This window comes from Lissotriton helveticus, chromosome 5_1 (assembly GCF_964261635.1).
Source record: "Lissotriton helveticus chromosome 5_1, aLisHel1.1, whole genome shotgun sequence".
In the NCBI taxonomy this organism is placed as follows: Eukaryota; Metazoa; Chordata; class Amphibia; order Caudata; family Salamandridae; genus Lissotriton; species Lissotriton helveticus.
In genome coordinates this window covers 596,317,380-596,334,742 of record NC_136065.1, presented here as the reverse complement: position 1 = coordinate 596,334,742, position 17,363 = coordinate 596,317,380, and the positions used below count along the sequence as shown (strand labels likewise).

Here is a 17,363-nt window from a genome sequence, read left to right as displayed (position 1 = left end):
TCGAGAGTCTAAGGACTAGGAGTGCCGGAGTAAGAAAGGTCCCAGGAGGTTCTTCGAGTGTCCAGTGGATCTGCATAGAGCAGTCTAGTACTTGAACCTGGGAGGTAGTGTAGAGCCGGGTATCGGATTCAGTGTAGCACAGGTAGTTACTCTGTCATTACAGCTCGGAGACCACTCAAAGGTTTGGTTTTAAAAAAAATATGTTGTTAAAAAACAAACGGGTAAAATGATGAGCTGCACTAAAAACCTATAGCTTATATCCAGATAGTTCAACGTTTATCAGTATCGTTTTTGCAGTGGAATCAGGATCTGTGAAGCCTAACAGTCTTGTTACTTGGACTTTCCCTCTATTAACTATGTAAATAATCTCTGTGAACTTTATGAAAGGGGCGGGGTGGGTCTTATGGGCTTTTTTTAAATCTAACTGCAAATTTAGCCTTTGCAAAGCCTTCAGGTTCAGGCTGCAAAGAACTGAAATGGGCCATTGTAAGCTCATGGACGTCCAAGCACAACAGGTAGCTCTGACTCGAAGTTCATCACAATGAGATTCCCTAAGAAAGACCTTGGGCCTATGACTTGGGTTCAGTGCCTTGAACGACCATTATTGCCCGTGGCAGTGGGCTGTAATGCTTAATTTGCATGAGTTATCTTTTTTGATGCCCTTCAGTTCTTTGAGCCATGGTAAGCTACCTGTTGGAGGCCATCAATGAAGGGAAGTGGAGCCAGGTCTCAGTTCTTGACTTGCATGGTCAGGATTTTTCAGTGCCCTGCTGCTCATTTGTGCAGTTAGCACCCACACTATTATGATTAGGCCCCAACCGGGTAGTGAAATCGACCTGTATGTTGGTTGCCTGCCATTGTACTCATGATTTTGCAGGTTTCTTGATGTCCTTGTTTAGTTGCTCGGCTTGCTTATTGAAGCCTGCCACGTTACAAAACTAGTTTAAATCACTGCTTCCTCGGAGGTCATTAACTATTGTTTTGGGATGAGTTGAGCGTGGCAGCTCATGGTTAGTGTCCTCGAGAGGGTTTTCAGTTGACTTGGCTGTTCAGAGTTGAATTTCTTCTTAGAAGTCACTGTTGCCAATCAGTGGATGCTAATGGGCTAAAGGATCTTAAAAGTTGTGGAAAGTTTCTGCCATGTGCCAACACATGGATGTTGTGGTTGGCATCTAGCATACCTCGGAACACTCTCACAATAGTATAGTGAGCGTAATACTCCTTCAATTGATGCTTGTAATGCTATGGCTCATTCAGAACTGCGGTCGCCACCTTGTTTGGCTGGTCTCCTGGTATGTCGTTACCTTGAGTGTTTTACTTGTGGCATGCACTTCAGGCAGGCTGGCCTGGCTCCAAGCCAACTTTCTCAAGTTAGCCCCAGATGAAGGAAACAGGCACCACTCTGGATCCACATTCTGAAAAGCCGGTCTAGTCCTCAACCACAAAGTGTACTGGCTATTGGGAGGCATCAGTTTTTGATGGAGCGGCTCCAATCCAATGCAAGCATCATTCACAGATCGAGACTCTAGCTCTCCATAGAGAAAATGTTCGCACGGTTCTTCCCCAGATAATTTAGAGAGAGTTGACTTGTCTGATTAGGTTATATTTTTGCGACAGTTTCTTACATCTGAGAAACCAAATAATTTAGAGAGAGTCGATTTGCCGGATTAGGTTATATTTTTGCGACAGTTTCTTACATCTGAGAAACTGCAACTTATTTAAGGATGGGAAGGCAATTTTCCAAAATACGTGACTACCACAGCAGCAGCGAGACATACTTACTCACTTTGTAAGCTCTTTACCACCCACCATGTACCATATCCTTAAGAGAGCGGTAAAGTGGTGTTATAGGGGTCTGTTTGGAGGTTACACATAGGGAACAGTAGACCTCTAAATCACAGTATAGTAAAAAGTAATACTTCAGAACTCTAAATTTACTGGTACAACCAAACTTTCTCCTCGTGGGATATGAAGGGAGAGTACTCCTTCAATAACGAAAGATGGGAACAAAAACAATCGTCAGCTGCCTAGGGCTCTCATGGGGATCAATTTAGTTGGCACGCTCATGGACTTTGGGGATCAGAGGTGACAATGTGGAATACACTAACAAGGAAACTAGAAGGTAAAAGGTGAAATAAACTTAGGGTGGTAGGCATGGTGTCCACAGCTCACGACATCTCTCTATTCACTGATGGATTTGCAGCGGTTTTGGTACCCTCCAGCGTGTTCACCTCTGGTTACTAACAAAGTAGAAATGATAGCAGATGTCATTTTTAAGCTACAAAGCAGATGCACCCATTCTGATTATCGGACGTGAACGTTGGGACGAAAAAAAATGTCTTCGGCAACGATGTCCACATGTATTCCAAGAGTCAAGAGGACAGTAGTGAAACAATCTCTGCACATGTAGTGTACCCGTTGTCTGTTGTGGCAGAATTAGACTAAACAATAGCTTTACAACCATGCTTAATTTGAGCAGGTATTTTCCGGTGCTTGGCACCGGCACTTAATTGTCAACTCCGGCGCTTATGACGCTTATGACAGTCTGCAACATTGTGCTGTCTGTCTAATTTAGAGATGAGCCCACCAACAGTTGTTTATTAATTCGCCGTTGCTGCGCCTCCTAGTGGCAATTCTGTGTGGAAGCAGGTAAACGTTTGTTGGCAAGCCAAATTCAGCATGTTAACCGCATCGGTGCGGCGCATTTTCCCGCTGTGCGCTGAAGATTTGAAAATCCCACGGTTCATGACGAGCTCAGCTCGTCATGAGCGTATGAGAGGTGTACCTCATGACGAGCTGAGCTCGTCATCCGCGTCGATGTGGTTAAGCCCTCGAGGGCGCAGCGGATGTCCGCACCTTAGGCCTCTTTACGCTTTAAACATCCCTCTCCTAGTTTGAAGCAGGGGCGCAGCCGGTGGTGTTTTAGGTCTCGACTGGTGTACACTGCGCAGCAGTGTCGCGCAGCTCGAGAAATTTTCTTAGTACAGTAGTGGGGTTGAACCCGCCTCTCTCTTCCATTGGCTAGCTCCATAAATGGAGGCTAGCCATTGGAAGAGAATAATGGCAATCATTGTCGGAGCAGATTCGTGGGCGTTTCTGTGTTTTTTTTTAGCCCCGCCCCCTTTTTACCGTCATGGGGCGGTGGGCGTTTTTTTTTTTTTCTTCAAGCCATGTTTTTGTCATTTGAAACGTGTCTGTTGCACGGATGGGCTGCGCGATTTCTGTTGCTGATTCTTTTGCGAGCAGGTAACCCAGTGTCCTGTCGTTTCCTTTATCGTCGTGCGTGGCTGTCGTCTTTGTGCCTGTCGTCTCCGTGTTATGTTGTGCGTGGCTCGTGGCTGTTGTCTCCGTCTTCCATCTTTGCCCGGTATGTATGCTCCGTTTTTGTGATTAAGGTAAGGCATCCGTTTATATTTAAATTAGAGAGGGTGCCTACCCCTCGTTTGCCCCCGCCGCCGGGCCCGGAAGTCAGGCAGGCCGAGGGCGGGACTGCGGGACCACAGGAAGAGGCCGGGAGCCCACCCCGCCTCCTCTGGAAGCTGCCATGTCCGGAGAGATACTGCCGCCACAACCCCCCCCCGGGCTCCCAAGAGCGTGGGAGAGCCCCGGGGAGTGAGAGGAGAGAGAGAAGTCCAGCCGCGAGAGCCGCGAGGCTCCCAGAGTAAAGGGAGAGCCCCGCAGCCAGTGAAGGGAGCTGCGGCCTCGAGGAGCAGCACGGGAACACCGAGGAGCCCCCGCCGAAGCAGCCCGGTGAGTGTGGGCGTCTGGGGGCCCAACAGTGGAACAGTGGTTCTAGAGCGGCCCCAGAGGGCAGAGGGCCGCTCCATCGTTCCGCCACAGCATCCTGGGCATTATTGTTTTAAAGCCCGTGAGAGGCTCTTGGGCAGTTTCTGATTCAGAGTCCCCCGAGCGGGACTCCAACGTTCCAGGCATTCCTTAAAGTTGCGAGCCGCGTTGCTCTCTGCCCTCGCAGGTGCCCTCAGCTCTGAATCCTCTGCCATCTGATCTCACCCTGGGCCCTCACTCCTTACCCCTGTACTCTGAGCTCTTACCCCTCTGCCCTCAGCTCTTACCCCTCTGCCCTCAGCTCTTCCTAGGCCCTAACTTCTGGCACCTGTGCCCTCTGACCTCACCCAGGCCTCCAGCCCTCACCACGCTGCCCTCTGCCCTTACCTGCGCCCTCAGCTCTTACCTGTGCCCTCAGCTCTTACCTGTGCCCTCAGCTCTTACCTGTGCCCTCAGCTCTTACCTGTGCCCTCAGCTCTTACCCGTGCCCTCAGCTCTTACCCGTGCCCTCAGCTCTTACTCGTGCCCTCAGCTCTTACTCGTGCCCTCAGCTCTTACCCCTGTGCCCTCAGCTCTTACCCCTGTGCCCTCAGCTCTTACCCCTGTGCCCTCAGCTCTTACCCCTGTGCCCTCAGCTCTTACCCCTGTGCCCTCAGCTCTTACCCCTGTGCCCTCAGCTCTTACCCCTGTGCCCTCCGCTCTTACCCCTGTGCCCTCAGCTCTTACCCCTGTGCCCTCAGCTCTTACCCTGCCCTGTGCCCTCAGCTCTTACCCTGCCCTGTGCCCTCAGCTCTTACCCTGCCCTGTGCCCTCAGCTCTTACCCTGCCCTGTGCCCTCAGCTCTTACCCTGCCCTGTGCCCTCAGCTCTTACCCTGCCCTGTGCCCTCAGCTCTTACCCTGCCCTGTGCCCTCAGCTCTTACACTGCCCTGTGCCCTCAGCTCTTCCTAGGCCCTCGCTTCTGACTCCTGTGCCCTCAGCTCTTACCTGTGCCCTCAGCTCTCACCCCTCTGCCCTCAGCTCTCACCCCTCTGCCCTCAGCTCTTACCCCTGTGCCCTCAGCTCTTACCCCTGTGCCCTCAGCTCTTACCCCTGTGCCCTCAGCTCTTACCCCTGTGCCCTCAGCTCTTACCCCTGTGCCCTCAGCTCTTACCCCTGTGCCCTCAGCTCTTACCCCTGTGCCCTCAGCTCTTACCCCTGTGCCCTCAGCTCTTACCCCTGTGCCCTCAGCTCTTACCCTGCCCTGTGCCCTCAGCTCTTACCCTGCCCTGTGCCCTCAGCTCTTACCCTGCCCTGTGCCCTCAGCTCTTACCCTGCCCTGTGCCCTCAGCTCTTACCCTGCCCTGTGCCCTCAGCTCTTACCCTGCCCTGTGCCCTCAGCTCTTACCCTGCCCTGTGCCCTCAGCTCTTACCCTGCCCTGTGCCCTCAGCTCTTACCCTGCCCTGTGACCTCAGCTCTTCCTAGGCCCTCGCTTCTGACTCCTGTGCCCTCAGCTCTTACCTGTGCCCTCAGCTCTCACCCCTCTGCCCTCAGCTCTTACCCCTGTGCCCTCACCCGTGCCCTCAGCTCTGACACCTATGCCCTGTGACCCTCGCCGGTGACCATGGCCAGCACGGCGGGGGAGATCTTGGCCTTCCTGCTGGCCCTGTCGGGCTGGGTGCTGGTCTGCTCCACGCTGCCCACCGACTACTGGAAGGTGTCGAGCATCGACGGCACGGTCCTCACCACGGCCACCTTCTGGTCCAACTTGTGGAAGACCTGCATCACCGACTCCACCGGCATCTCCAACTGCAAGGACTTCCCGTCCATGCTGGCCCTGGAGGGTGCGTCCCGACAGGGGGGAGGGGGGGCTCTGTGTGTGTCTGTTTATGTGGCTCTGTGTATGTGTGTGTGTGGCTCTGCGTGTGACTCTGTAGGTATGTATGTGTGTGGGACTCTGTGTGGGTCTGTGTGTTTGTGTGTGGCATTTGCGAGAGATTAAGCTATTGGCATTGTAAATGACAGTGCCATTTATGTCTCTGTTTTCAAAACCAACACATAAATAAAAATGTTATTTACATTTCCAATAGCTCTAACTTTTTCAAAGGCGAGACCGTTGCATTGTAAATGCTTGTTGTTTGCCTCTTTAATACATTCTCCTGGCAACAAGCAGCGGTGGCAGGCCAACCAATCATTACAAGTAGATGTAATTGTAATTGCATTTATATAGCGCATACTTACCCCCAGGAGGCTTCAAATCGCTTTTTGGTAAGTAGCGCGCTAGTCTGGACCCCAAAAAGTATTAGTGGTGAATTAGACGAGTGCCATTAATGTTCGAATAAGCACTCCATGAGAGCTTACGTGCAAGCCTGATTTGCACCATAAAACCAACATTTCAAACGCAGCCAGTTTCCCCTTTAATTTTATTCTGATGAAGGGGTTAGAGAAACGAGTTTAACACAATCGCCTTTCACAGCCAATGTGGGACCAGGCTCTGAACTTTCAGAAAATAATAACGCTGCATATGTGTAATGTATGCATCTAAGAATTGAATGGGACGGATTCCAAAAATGTGAAAGTAAAAGGTGTAGATTGTACTGCATAATTTACTCTTGAGTCACTAAGCATGAAACGTGTAAATGAATGCAAAGCACTACTGTATAGTGTACTGGATAATGTATAGAATATATAGGCCTTGTTTTTAACTTAAATTGGGTGTGTCAGAAGAGTAGTCTGGATGATCTTTTGCAAATATGGTGAATACCCACTCAGTTTTAACAAAGTGGTGCATTCGGACATTTGTTCAAGGCATTTTTTCTACTGACTTGCAGCTGAACATTGTGGGAGTGCTGCTGAAAATTGCAATGGGTGTGTAGAGACAAGAGACTTGCACAGACCATTATAGTTGAAAGATTAAACAAGTCATTATTTTTCTGATTTCCTAACCCGTGGACTTGATCTATGCAATGCCAGCGAACCCATACATATAACTAGAAATAAGGCATAACTCAATGCGCTAGGAGGACATGAGATGACTGTGGAATAACAAAGTGTAAATTACTATCATGCATACAAGTAAATTACGTGTGTCATAGTGTGCATCTATTTTTTAAATTTAGCCCAGTATGTACACAGTTGAGTCCCTTACGCCAAACACATAGAAAAAATGCATAGCAAATAGATTTGCTGTATATCTAAATCTATTCAACATGCAGCACAAGAGCCTGAGTCAGTTTGTGCACACCACAGACAGTGCTCGACATGCTGAGTAAGTCTGGAGGGGCTAAACTTATAAAAGTGATCTTGCTGCCTTGTTAGGACTAATGAAGTGTTTCAGCTTCACACTGCTTGCCCGTCTTCATGACATAGGCATCAGGGGCACAACGCTGAAGTGGCTAAAATCCTTCCTCGAAGATGGATGTAAGAGGTCTGGATACCACCTGTCTCGTCGGGTAAGAGAAGTGTCTCTGTAGGAGTGCCCCAGGGCTCGGCCCTTAGCCCAACAATGTTTAACATCTATATGGTCCCTCTAGCGGCATTGGTCGAGTCTTTTGGGGCCAAGATAATCTCCTATGCCAATGGCACTCAGCTTCTGTTTTCTTTTAAAAAAGGTCAGCCAATTGCCCAGGATGCCAGTAAACCCTGCCTATCAGTTGTATTCCAGTGGATCACTACTAACCAATTCAAATGCAACACTGATAGCACAGAGGTCCTCAGCTTCGGCCATCATTTAACTCTCTACCTGCAAGTTAATTTGCTGGATGGAGCCCTGCATTGCCTTCCTGTTAAAAAAGGATCCTGTTCAAGACTCTGGTTCTTATGCACATAGTTTTGAACCACTCTAGCCCTGAGTACCTATCTTCCAGGATTCAACACTGCACCGCAGTTCTTCCCACGGCTATCTGGCTAAAGTCCATAGGGTCAGGCGGGCAAAAAACAGGAGGCAGATCCTTCTCCCTTAGGTGCCCCCAAGCCTAGAACAGACTGCCTGCTGAATTCTCCTAAATAGAAAGTGAGAGATGTTTCAGAAAGCAACTCAAGACCTGATTTTTCAGTCTCTAATTCCAACATCCTTTTCTCTCTTACATTCTACTCAGCGCTGGGACACTCCTCTGAGTAGCTGTGTGCTGTAGATATCTCACTATATCTCACTATTCATTCATTCTCTCATTCCTCATTAGTTCACTGATCTTCTTGCTCTCCTCGTACTTTGAGGGCAACAAACTCATGTGTTGTATTGTTTCCGACTGTTCACTGCAATCTGTTGCATTTAGACCCATGCTTAAAATGGGAAAAACAAAACTACAAGTCCTAGAATCCAAGAAAGTGTTGTTGACTACAAAGATATGTCTGGTTGAAAGTGATTCTCTTGGCCTTGAAGCTCTCTTAACATTCACACATACCCAAACAGGAGGACATTTCCAGTCCCAAAAAAAAGAAATGCAAGAGATGATTATCAGAGTTTCCCCTGATGAAGGAGCACATTAGGTCCAAAATGCATTGGGGAGAGGAGGGTACTAAATATATTATTGGTTGAGGACACAACAAAAATGCACAAAATTAAATAAACACTTCAGTGAAATGAACCTTGAAATCAAAAGAGTAATTCATTTGACGGATGTGGAAATATTGAGAGGAATATATTATAATGAATTTAGCTTGAGAAACCCAGCGGGAGACTTATCACAGGAGTGCCTATGGGGAACATAAACTCATAAAGGGATTATTGTCTAATTATTTTGCACTTGAGATCAGAAAGTGACATCCCAAAAAGCACACTCATATCAAAAGTACAGATTGACAATAGTTAGACCCCCTGGAGAGTGCACAGATATTCAACAACAAAAATGTGAGAGTCACCCCTAGTGTCACATAGCCTTTTCCTTCGCCACGCGTCAGACGCGATTTTCTTCAGGCCTTTCTGTAACCATCTTCGCGTTGGACATATTGATGCTGCTAAGTGCCACTGCCATCATCGCAGTCCTGCACCACTGAGGCAGACAAAGGCAGAGCGCCTTCACATCTATGCCTTCCCTTTTTTTTTTTGGCTGTATTTTTAAAGTCTAGTCACGAATCTGTTTCATGGATGGATGAAGAGTTGGGAGGTAGCCAGGAAGGTACAAAAACTGCAGATCATATTCGCAGAGCACACAGTAAGGATGAATGAGAGCAAGGCAATGGAAGAACACCCGCAGTAGGTGACTAGTCACAAATCAGATCCTTGTTGCGGTGTGCATGTCAGTTTACAGGTTTACTATGTGGGAGTACCACCTATACAAGTACAAGCGCTTCACATGCCTACTGTTTGGAAGTGAAAACTAGTATTGTGAGGCAGTGAGCAGTGGAGGAATCTACACAAACATGCACAGTGGTAGGTCAGTCGGACACGGTTTATTAGTCCGCAAACATTTGCATCCTCTTGATAGCGGTTACAATGTGCAGTGTGGTAATTCGCAAAATTATGCATTTGGGCAGTGTGTTAAAATGAGTACCCCATGAATCCTTTTGAATGTGAGTTGTGGGAATCCCACAGTGTAGTAATCTAGTGCAGTGTGATTATAGATTATGAAGTGTTGGAATCTCTACGTTGCTCAACGAAAGAAGCCGCTTTGATGCCCTGCACCAGAAACTGCTACTAAACAGTGTTACAATCCTTGCGCATGCATAGTAGTGTCCTTATACAGAATGCACTCTTGAATCCACGGATGATTGCGATAGCGTTGCAGTCTGCTAGAATGCACAGTGTGGCTATTCACAATTGAATCAGCAGTAATTCATTGGAGTGCACAAAATTAAAACTTGCTAGATTGCACAGTGTGGTGACTTATTTGAATGCACAGTGTGATAGTTATGTTAGAATTCACAGCATGGCACCTATTAAATACACAGTTCAGCTGTCTTTCTTTTTTTTCTACAATCCACAGTATTAGAATTTGTGTCAATGCATACCATATGTAATATTTTGTAAGAAACCATAGTGTTAATTGCTTAGTTTGCAGTTGGTGATTCACAAGTATACAGCCTGGTAATTCAGCAGCATGCACAGTGTGGTAACTCCAAAAAAAAATAGTGATTCTTAATCCGAGGTCTGCAGACCCTTGGGGGCATGCGGCGCAACTGAGGGGTAAGCGACTATTTAGAAAGTGAAATATTAGCTTATTTATAAAGGGTATTTATCTAAAAAAGCTTTATTAAAAATATTAAAACTCCCTGTAATTGTGAAGGAATATGAAATAGGAGGGTAAAAATTAAGTTGGTATCCATAGTTTGATTCAATTGCAAGTACAGCAAACAGAATCGAGTATGAATGATTTATGGTCTCAATTGAAGCACTGGTATGATCTTAACAAAGAGAGTATGAAAGATAGACTGACATGCAAGATTCTAGCATATCGCTTTGTCTTTTAGAAATAAAACCACATTCTGAAAAGCTCCAATGTTTCCATTAAAATTTAAACTTAGACATATATATTTGTTTGTGAATTAAATGAAATATTTCCTAATTTGTGTAGCTGTTCATGTAGACTTCTTCCCATATTATTATGTAAGGGTATGCACAAAAGTTCAAAGCGTGAAACTAGTCAAATGTTGTATTAATTGACTGACCGGAAGTAGTAGTGTGTACTGTGGTGATCTAAAACATTTAGTGATAGTCTCCTAAAAAGTGAAATGTGGTAATCATATGGAATGTGAAGAGTGACATTCTCACAGAATGTGCGGTGTAGTTCGATTACAAATTCAGTGAGCATATCCACTATAACCTGTTTAGTTCATATGTTTATTAAACGTCAGAATGTTGAGTGCTCCTAGTGGCATGTTTTGTACTTTGTAAGGTTGCCTCTGTGCACCTTCAGAGAATATTTGTGTAATTACTCCACGTCTCTGTAGGGGCACAGGGACTTCTCCGGCTGTTGTTATAGTATGATCGCTAAGCAGTCAGTGTGCATACTTATTGACAAAATTTAGCAGCCTTTTGTCCTTCAAGTTAATTACTTTATTGCTTTGTTTATTATGTTTTTTTACAGCCCTGCTCTCTTCTTGGTGTGAAGAGTTGGGGAGGCTCTTGCTGCTCCGCCACCAGAAGAGCCGTCAGAACGACCCCGCAGGGAAGATCCCTATGCAGCCCCCCATGAACTCTATGAGCTCAATGAAACCCACTCTGTCGCATGGGTAAGTCAGGCGAAGCAGCAAACCATAAACTAACTGCAATGAGCACCCATGACACACATGGGGCATTTGTCAACCACCCATATGGGGCCACTTGGTGGAATGCTCTGTGTTTGATATATGAGTGTCCTAGTGGTAGCCTCATTGTTTGAAAAGTAAGGTCACTTTCTTAAGTCCTGGTACTTCAAGTTAGTGTGTTTTTTGATCCCTCTGGCTTTTTATATGGCAGTTTCTTGGCGGTACTCATATTTGTAAAGAGGTCACTTGTTGAGGCTCTAGTTGTAATGCAGAGGTCACTTGGTAGTACCCCCTAAGTTTTATATCAAGTTCACTTGTAGTTACTCTTTGTTTCATATTAAGGTCACCTGTTAGTCTGCGTTCAGTATGCTGATATATTGTTCCACCTTTGCCATTTGGTCATGTATTACTTATTTTTGTTTAACACCTTCACTGCGGCGGCTATTCTGCCGCAGCGCTAAGGGGGCGGGGGAGCCGCGATGCGCGCCCATGCTGGTGACTGTACCGCTCCGTCACCAGCCTCGGTTGAGCTGTGCTCATGACGGAGCGGTTCCGTTATGGCCCCGCCCGCTCAATAGAACGCGCCGTGCAGACGCGAAATCGGCACCGCGCAGGCGCGTCGGGCGGGCCATGACGGAACCGCTCCGTCTACAGCACAGCGCTACCGCGGCTGATGACGGAGCGGTTCCGTCATCAGCACGGAAGTGGTTAATAGTCAGGAATTTATTTTATCACTATCCTTGAACGATCGTAAGACTGCTTGTTAATACTCCTCTCTGATTTTAAAGGTCACTTGATAGTATATTGAACTTGATAGTAAGGTCATTTGAAAATACTTTTTTATATTGACTCCGATTGCTGTCATTCCTACGTTTGAAATATTTTTTTTTTATTTGTATTAGTGCTTTCATTCTTTTCACACAAAATAGTTCTCAAATTACAAGTTTGTTTCCCCTTGTTTTTGCAGTGATGGGTCCTTCTCCTATGACTCTGTCCCCTGGCAGCAGAACACTAACCAGGCACCAGGCTCTCTCTCCGTGGTGACAACGGTGTGGGGAGTCACAAACACTTCTCAGAGCCAGGTGAGCTTTGGACACGCCCCAATTCAATGTGCAGTTGTGTGGGTTTGAATCTGAAACGCGTTGTGGATTGTTAGCTACATCTCATAAATGTTATGTGAATTCAAGAAACAAAGTGACAATTAACTTAGCCTAACATCGCCATGAATGCTCCACAGTACATGTGGAAACTCTCCTCCTGCATAGATCGCTGCTTAGCATCCTCATGGTCAACATCCACACTTGACTTGGGCAAACAACTTCAAAGTGGGGGGCTGGGCTTCATCTTGGGAGGTGTGTGCGCCGGGCATTATGCTTAAAAGGGTGCAATATTTTTAGCAAAACAAACAGTTACAGTGAGCCTCTCTGGAATGGACTATCAGTAACATCTTTTGTCACTCATGTCTTGGATTTGGAGTAGGGGTCAAAGGGGTGTGGCAGGTGTTGGTGGAAAAAAGACTCAAATTCCCTCCCCATTTTTGGTAAAGGGTCATATTGTGGATACTTAAACACATCAGAGAGACGAAGCTTCCCTAGTATATTGGTAGTCGTGTACTTGATTACATTTTTAAGAGGGACAGCCATACATAACTGCAAAGTTTCAATGTTATATGTGTTTATAGCTACTAATTTTATAGAATAATTGTAAAAAAATAGGGTCTCGTTCATGGAGGGCCTAATTCAAGTTTTTTTACACAAACAATGGCTCTGCGCCTATTAAGAAATTTCATGACCACTGGAGTAGGGCATGTTTTTAATTACAGAGGCTTAGATATCCTAGATTATTAGAATATTAGATGCAAATGTTAAATTCTTCAAGTCATGATTTACTCACCCCTTCATTAGGTGCTGGGTAACCCAATGGTTAACTCTAACAACCCCATGAACCCTGGAGGGAACCCCATGGGCTCTGGGATGACGAACAGCAACCCAGGCATGAACTCCCCGCAGTACTCGACACAGCAGCAGCAGTTTACAACGAAAGGAAGCTCTAACCAGCCTTACCTACAGCAGGGCATGTATGGGCGGCCAAACTACCCTGGCAGCGGAGGATTTGGGGGCAGGTAAGACCCATTTGTGTGTGTTCCTGTAACTCTCTGAACCCAAGCCATACAAACTCTTGACAAAATCACCCAAATTGCAGCAGAGAACGACAGAAATAGAGTCCCTTTCGAATTTAAACTTCATTTCATAACCATACAACCCTTGCCTGGAGTTGCACATGCATGACCACCAAGCTGAAATCAAGAGAAACATTATTTTTATGGAACCATGAATACTAAATATTATCTTCTTTCATCTACAGCGATAGGCCTTTCTTACTAAACCAAGTAAGCTTTATTACCTTGATAAGAAAGTTTACATAACTTTGAGGGAATCTTCCCTCATAGGATATAGTTTAAACTGTTGCTACACTTTTTTCCAATCGAAATTAGCCGGTTACTGGAAGAAGTTGGTAGCTATTAAACCAGAGGGGTGTATGGAGGGAGGAGAGAGGGAGGGGGGTGTGCGTACCTGCCAGCCAGCCAGCCAGCCGACTTGTAATTACTATTTGAAACAATACAATTAACATCATCTGCCCAACTTTTGAAGTTGCTTTAACCTGACTTTCTTTTGCACCTATCTTAGTAAGAGCTGTTAACACAATATTGTTTATTTACTTTATTCGAAACAAGTTTCATAAAAGTACAACACACAATATCCAAAATAAGCTATACACAAAAATTAAAATTTTTCACCAGTAAACAGATTATTAACATAAAAATAATTTCAGACAATGGGCAAAAATTTTGACCTAATGAACCAAGCATTCGCCACATATTTAGCCACCCCACAAATCATATGCATTGAAATGACATTTGTTTGTAAAATACGCATGGCTAATCTATGTTCCCTCACCCCTAAATTCCTACAAACAGGTTTCAACCACCTATCTCTAGGTTTTTTGTAGGCTACACAAGCAAATAGGAAGTGTCCTAATGATTCTTTCGGGCAGGGACAACCTGGACATTTAACCCCTGTACCGCTATATCCCTTCCAACCTTCCTTGAATGTGTTAAGAGGTAAAATGCCGTATCTGAATTCCAGAAACAAAGTTCTATCTCGAGGGACCTGGATAAAATCCAAAAAGGGCTCCAATTTTCCAAGGGGCTTATGTTCAAGGAAGGAGTTGGTTAAGTGGCCCCAATTTTGGTTCCTAAGATCTTTTGCAACAACCCAATCCCAATATAATTTCTTTACAATTGTTTTTGGGGGTGGCATTTGAGAGATCCAACTCTCCTCCAAACCTATGGCTTTCACGAGCCTCTTTAGATTATTCAACCATTTGATTTTGTTGGCTACATTCAAACCAATCAACTCATCCAAAACCATGGCATAGTTAGAGAGTTCTGGGGTCCTTCTAAGACGAACCCAAAATAACAAGGGGCGAATTTGCACCAGATCTACTATTGATTTTTTGCCCAGGTCTAAAAATAAGGGTTTCAAGGGGGACGATAAAGGTAGCGAAACCATATTTCTAATAAACTTATTTTCCGCCACTTTTAAAGCTTTTGTATTTTCCGCACCCCAAAGTTCTGAACCATAAACTGCCGCCGCCAGTGCTTTCCCTTCGTACACTGCCAGGGTAGGGGCTATGGGTCTGCTAATAGAACGTCGCTGGTTTTTGAGAATCACTCCTGCCACCCTTTTAAGGTTTAAAACCATTTTAGTAATATGGGCAGACCAACTCAAATCATTACAAAGTCTTACTCCTAGGTAATCAAATTCTTGAACCACCTCCAGCGCGGTGCCATTCAACAAGAGGTTAACCTTCCTATGTTGCTTTTTCGATGTTAACACCATCAACTTTGTTTTAGAAGTGTTTATTGTCAACCCTCTTTCTTTACAAAAACTGCAAAACCGATCAAGCAGTTTCTGCAGACCCATAGGGGATTTAGACATGAGAAGAGTGTCATCGGCAAACAGGAGAGTAGGTGTTTTCTCACCGGCAAGGGTGGGGGCATCAGCCTGGTCCTCCCTCAAATGGTCTACCACCCCATTGATAAAGAGGGAGAACAAGGTTGGAGCCATCACACACCCCTGTCTCACTCCCCTGTTTACCGGAATCCTCTCAGTCAGTTGACCCTGAGATCCCCAGCGGATTCTGGCATAATTTCCATCATGAAGTTTAACAATAAATTGTAGAAGGTAACTAGGAAAACCCATATCAGATAAGACCGACCAAAGCTTAGTCCGTGGGATGACGTCAAATGCTGTCTTCAAGTCTATAAAAGCCAAGTATAGACTACCCTTCATGATTAGCACTGACTTCCAACAGACTGCACAAAATCTGAAGACCTGATCTATTGCACCTATATTACTTCTAAACCCGGCCTGAAAATGGGACAAGATGTTATTATCCATAAGCCAAGATTCTGTGCGATTTATGATCACCCTTCCTACCACCTTCTGAATGGTGTCTATCAGACTTATTGGTCTGTAATTAGAGGGGTCATCCCTTTCGCCCTTTTTAAAAATAGTTATCACCTCAGCGCCTTTCCAGGAGTCTGGAACAGGGTGACCAGCCTGGATCAAGTTCATCAGACACGAAATATACTTAGCCCATACATTTGGGTCATATTTTAACATATCCCCTGGAAGGCCATCTTGGCCTGGGGCCTTCCCGGGCAGTAGTTTAGAGATAGCATCTAATACTTCTCTCTGCGAAAATGGATCTATATTATGGTTCAAAGTTTCACAGAGCATGTTTCCAGGGGTATTAGCTAATTGTGGTAGCGAGCTGTCCAAATTATCCTCGCAGTACAACTTTAAAAAATGGGAATACCATTCCTGCTCCGTAATATGATTTAAAATCATTCCTGCTCCCTTGCTATCTAAAATGTTAATTAATTTCCAAAAAATAACAGCATTTTTCCCACGTGCTGCTTCCTTAAGCTGTTGCCAGTGCTCTTCCTCCCAGGCTCGTTTTGCGGATTTTATACTTCTTGTATAATCTTTCCTGGCAGCCCGAACGGCCACAGAGTCCTTACTTTGTATTGCTTTGGTTATTGCTTTCCTCTTGATTCTACAATTACTCGTGTACCATGGGTTACTTGTGGTTTTAAAACCATTAAGGCCTGATTTTGCCGGTTGCTTCTTACAAAAATGGGCTCCTATTTTACTTATTAAGTTACTATAGGATACCAACAAACTGGGACCGACTACCTTAACTTCAGAGTGGGGCAAAGCTGTCAAACTACTAATTTCTTTGGATACTAAATCCGTAATATTTTGGAGCTTCCCCTCATCACATTTGACTACATTCCATTTTAGCTTCCTATTATTATTTACAGGGAAGATTTCTTTAGTTAGCATCTCAGTTACCCGACTAGGTTCACGGCCACGTACCCACCTAAGCTGCATACATAAGGGGTTGTGGTCACTATAGGAGGACTCCCTAACCACCATGTCTATTACGTCGGGCCATGAGTGTGCATCTAAAAGGATGTAGTCGATGCGAGAGGGGCACAATATTATAAAAATGAACAAACAAGCAAATATTTGTATCAGTTGAATAACAGCTGTAATTAGTTTCCTTGTAGCAGATTGCAAGCAGTGAATGCGTATCCTGAAACTGATTTGTAATCTCTGCTTTCCCGGGGACTATTATTGTGTAATTATGGGCAATTCACCCCATCTCCTTTTATGTCCATTCTCTATTCCGCAGAAATACATTTAGAGCACTTATAAGCAAAAACATCCATAACATTTAGAGCAAAATATATATTTTTTAAACCCTGCACATTCACATTTCCCCTCCATGGAACTCCCATTGAACATGTTAACTGTTACAGCTTGTTTATTCCAAGGCCTCTTAAGCCACAGACCAGTCCACCAACATCACTCTGGAACTTTGCACTTAGTTGCTAAAATCTATTTGCTCAGTCCACTTTGAGCACTGATGAAGTCACATGGAAGATGGGCAAACCAGTATGAAACTGATCATTTTCTGTTCCCATGAATTATCCAACATTATGGGAGATTGGGCAGGAAGAAAAATCTATCGTAAATTTACGTGATGAGTGAGAAGTGCTAAAAAAAAACAAAATCTGAAACTGCTGCTGCATCAGAGGAACCAAATGTAGCCATAACTTTGAAACACATTTTCTATAACACTGGTGGTTCCAAACATAGTTCTTAAAGAGTGATTGATGTTTTTAATTTGGATTGCACGTTGTAGATCCCTTGCTAAAAATGTTCTGATTACTATAAACGTGACTGTTTTTTGAAATGTTGAATTAACCCAATTTTAGGAGAATTTATAAAATGGTGTGAAATTATATAATGATGAATGTGTTGTTAATCATCTGATAC

At 44.9% G+C, this 17,363-nt stretch overlaps 1 protein-coding gene across 7 annotated transcripts in view; it reads left to right on the top strand.

Annotated features, from left to right (window-relative positions):
• Positions 1–17,363, top strand: part of ZMIZ1 (zinc finger MIZ-type containing 1) — a 514,453-nt gene that overhangs the window by 455,908 nt on the left and 41,182 nt on the right. For all 7 annotated transcript variants that reach the window (XM_078642955.1, XM_078642957.1, XM_078642953.1 and 4 more), the window contains 3 exons: positions 10,791–10,935; positions 11,918–12,032; positions 12,855–13,072. In XM_078642955.1, the coding sequence (XP_078499081.1) occupies positions 10,791–10,935; positions 11,918–12,032; positions 12,855–13,072 (478 nt within the window). The remainder of the gene's footprint in view (positions 1–10,790; positions 10,936–11,917; positions 12,033–12,854; positions 13,073–17,363) is intronic.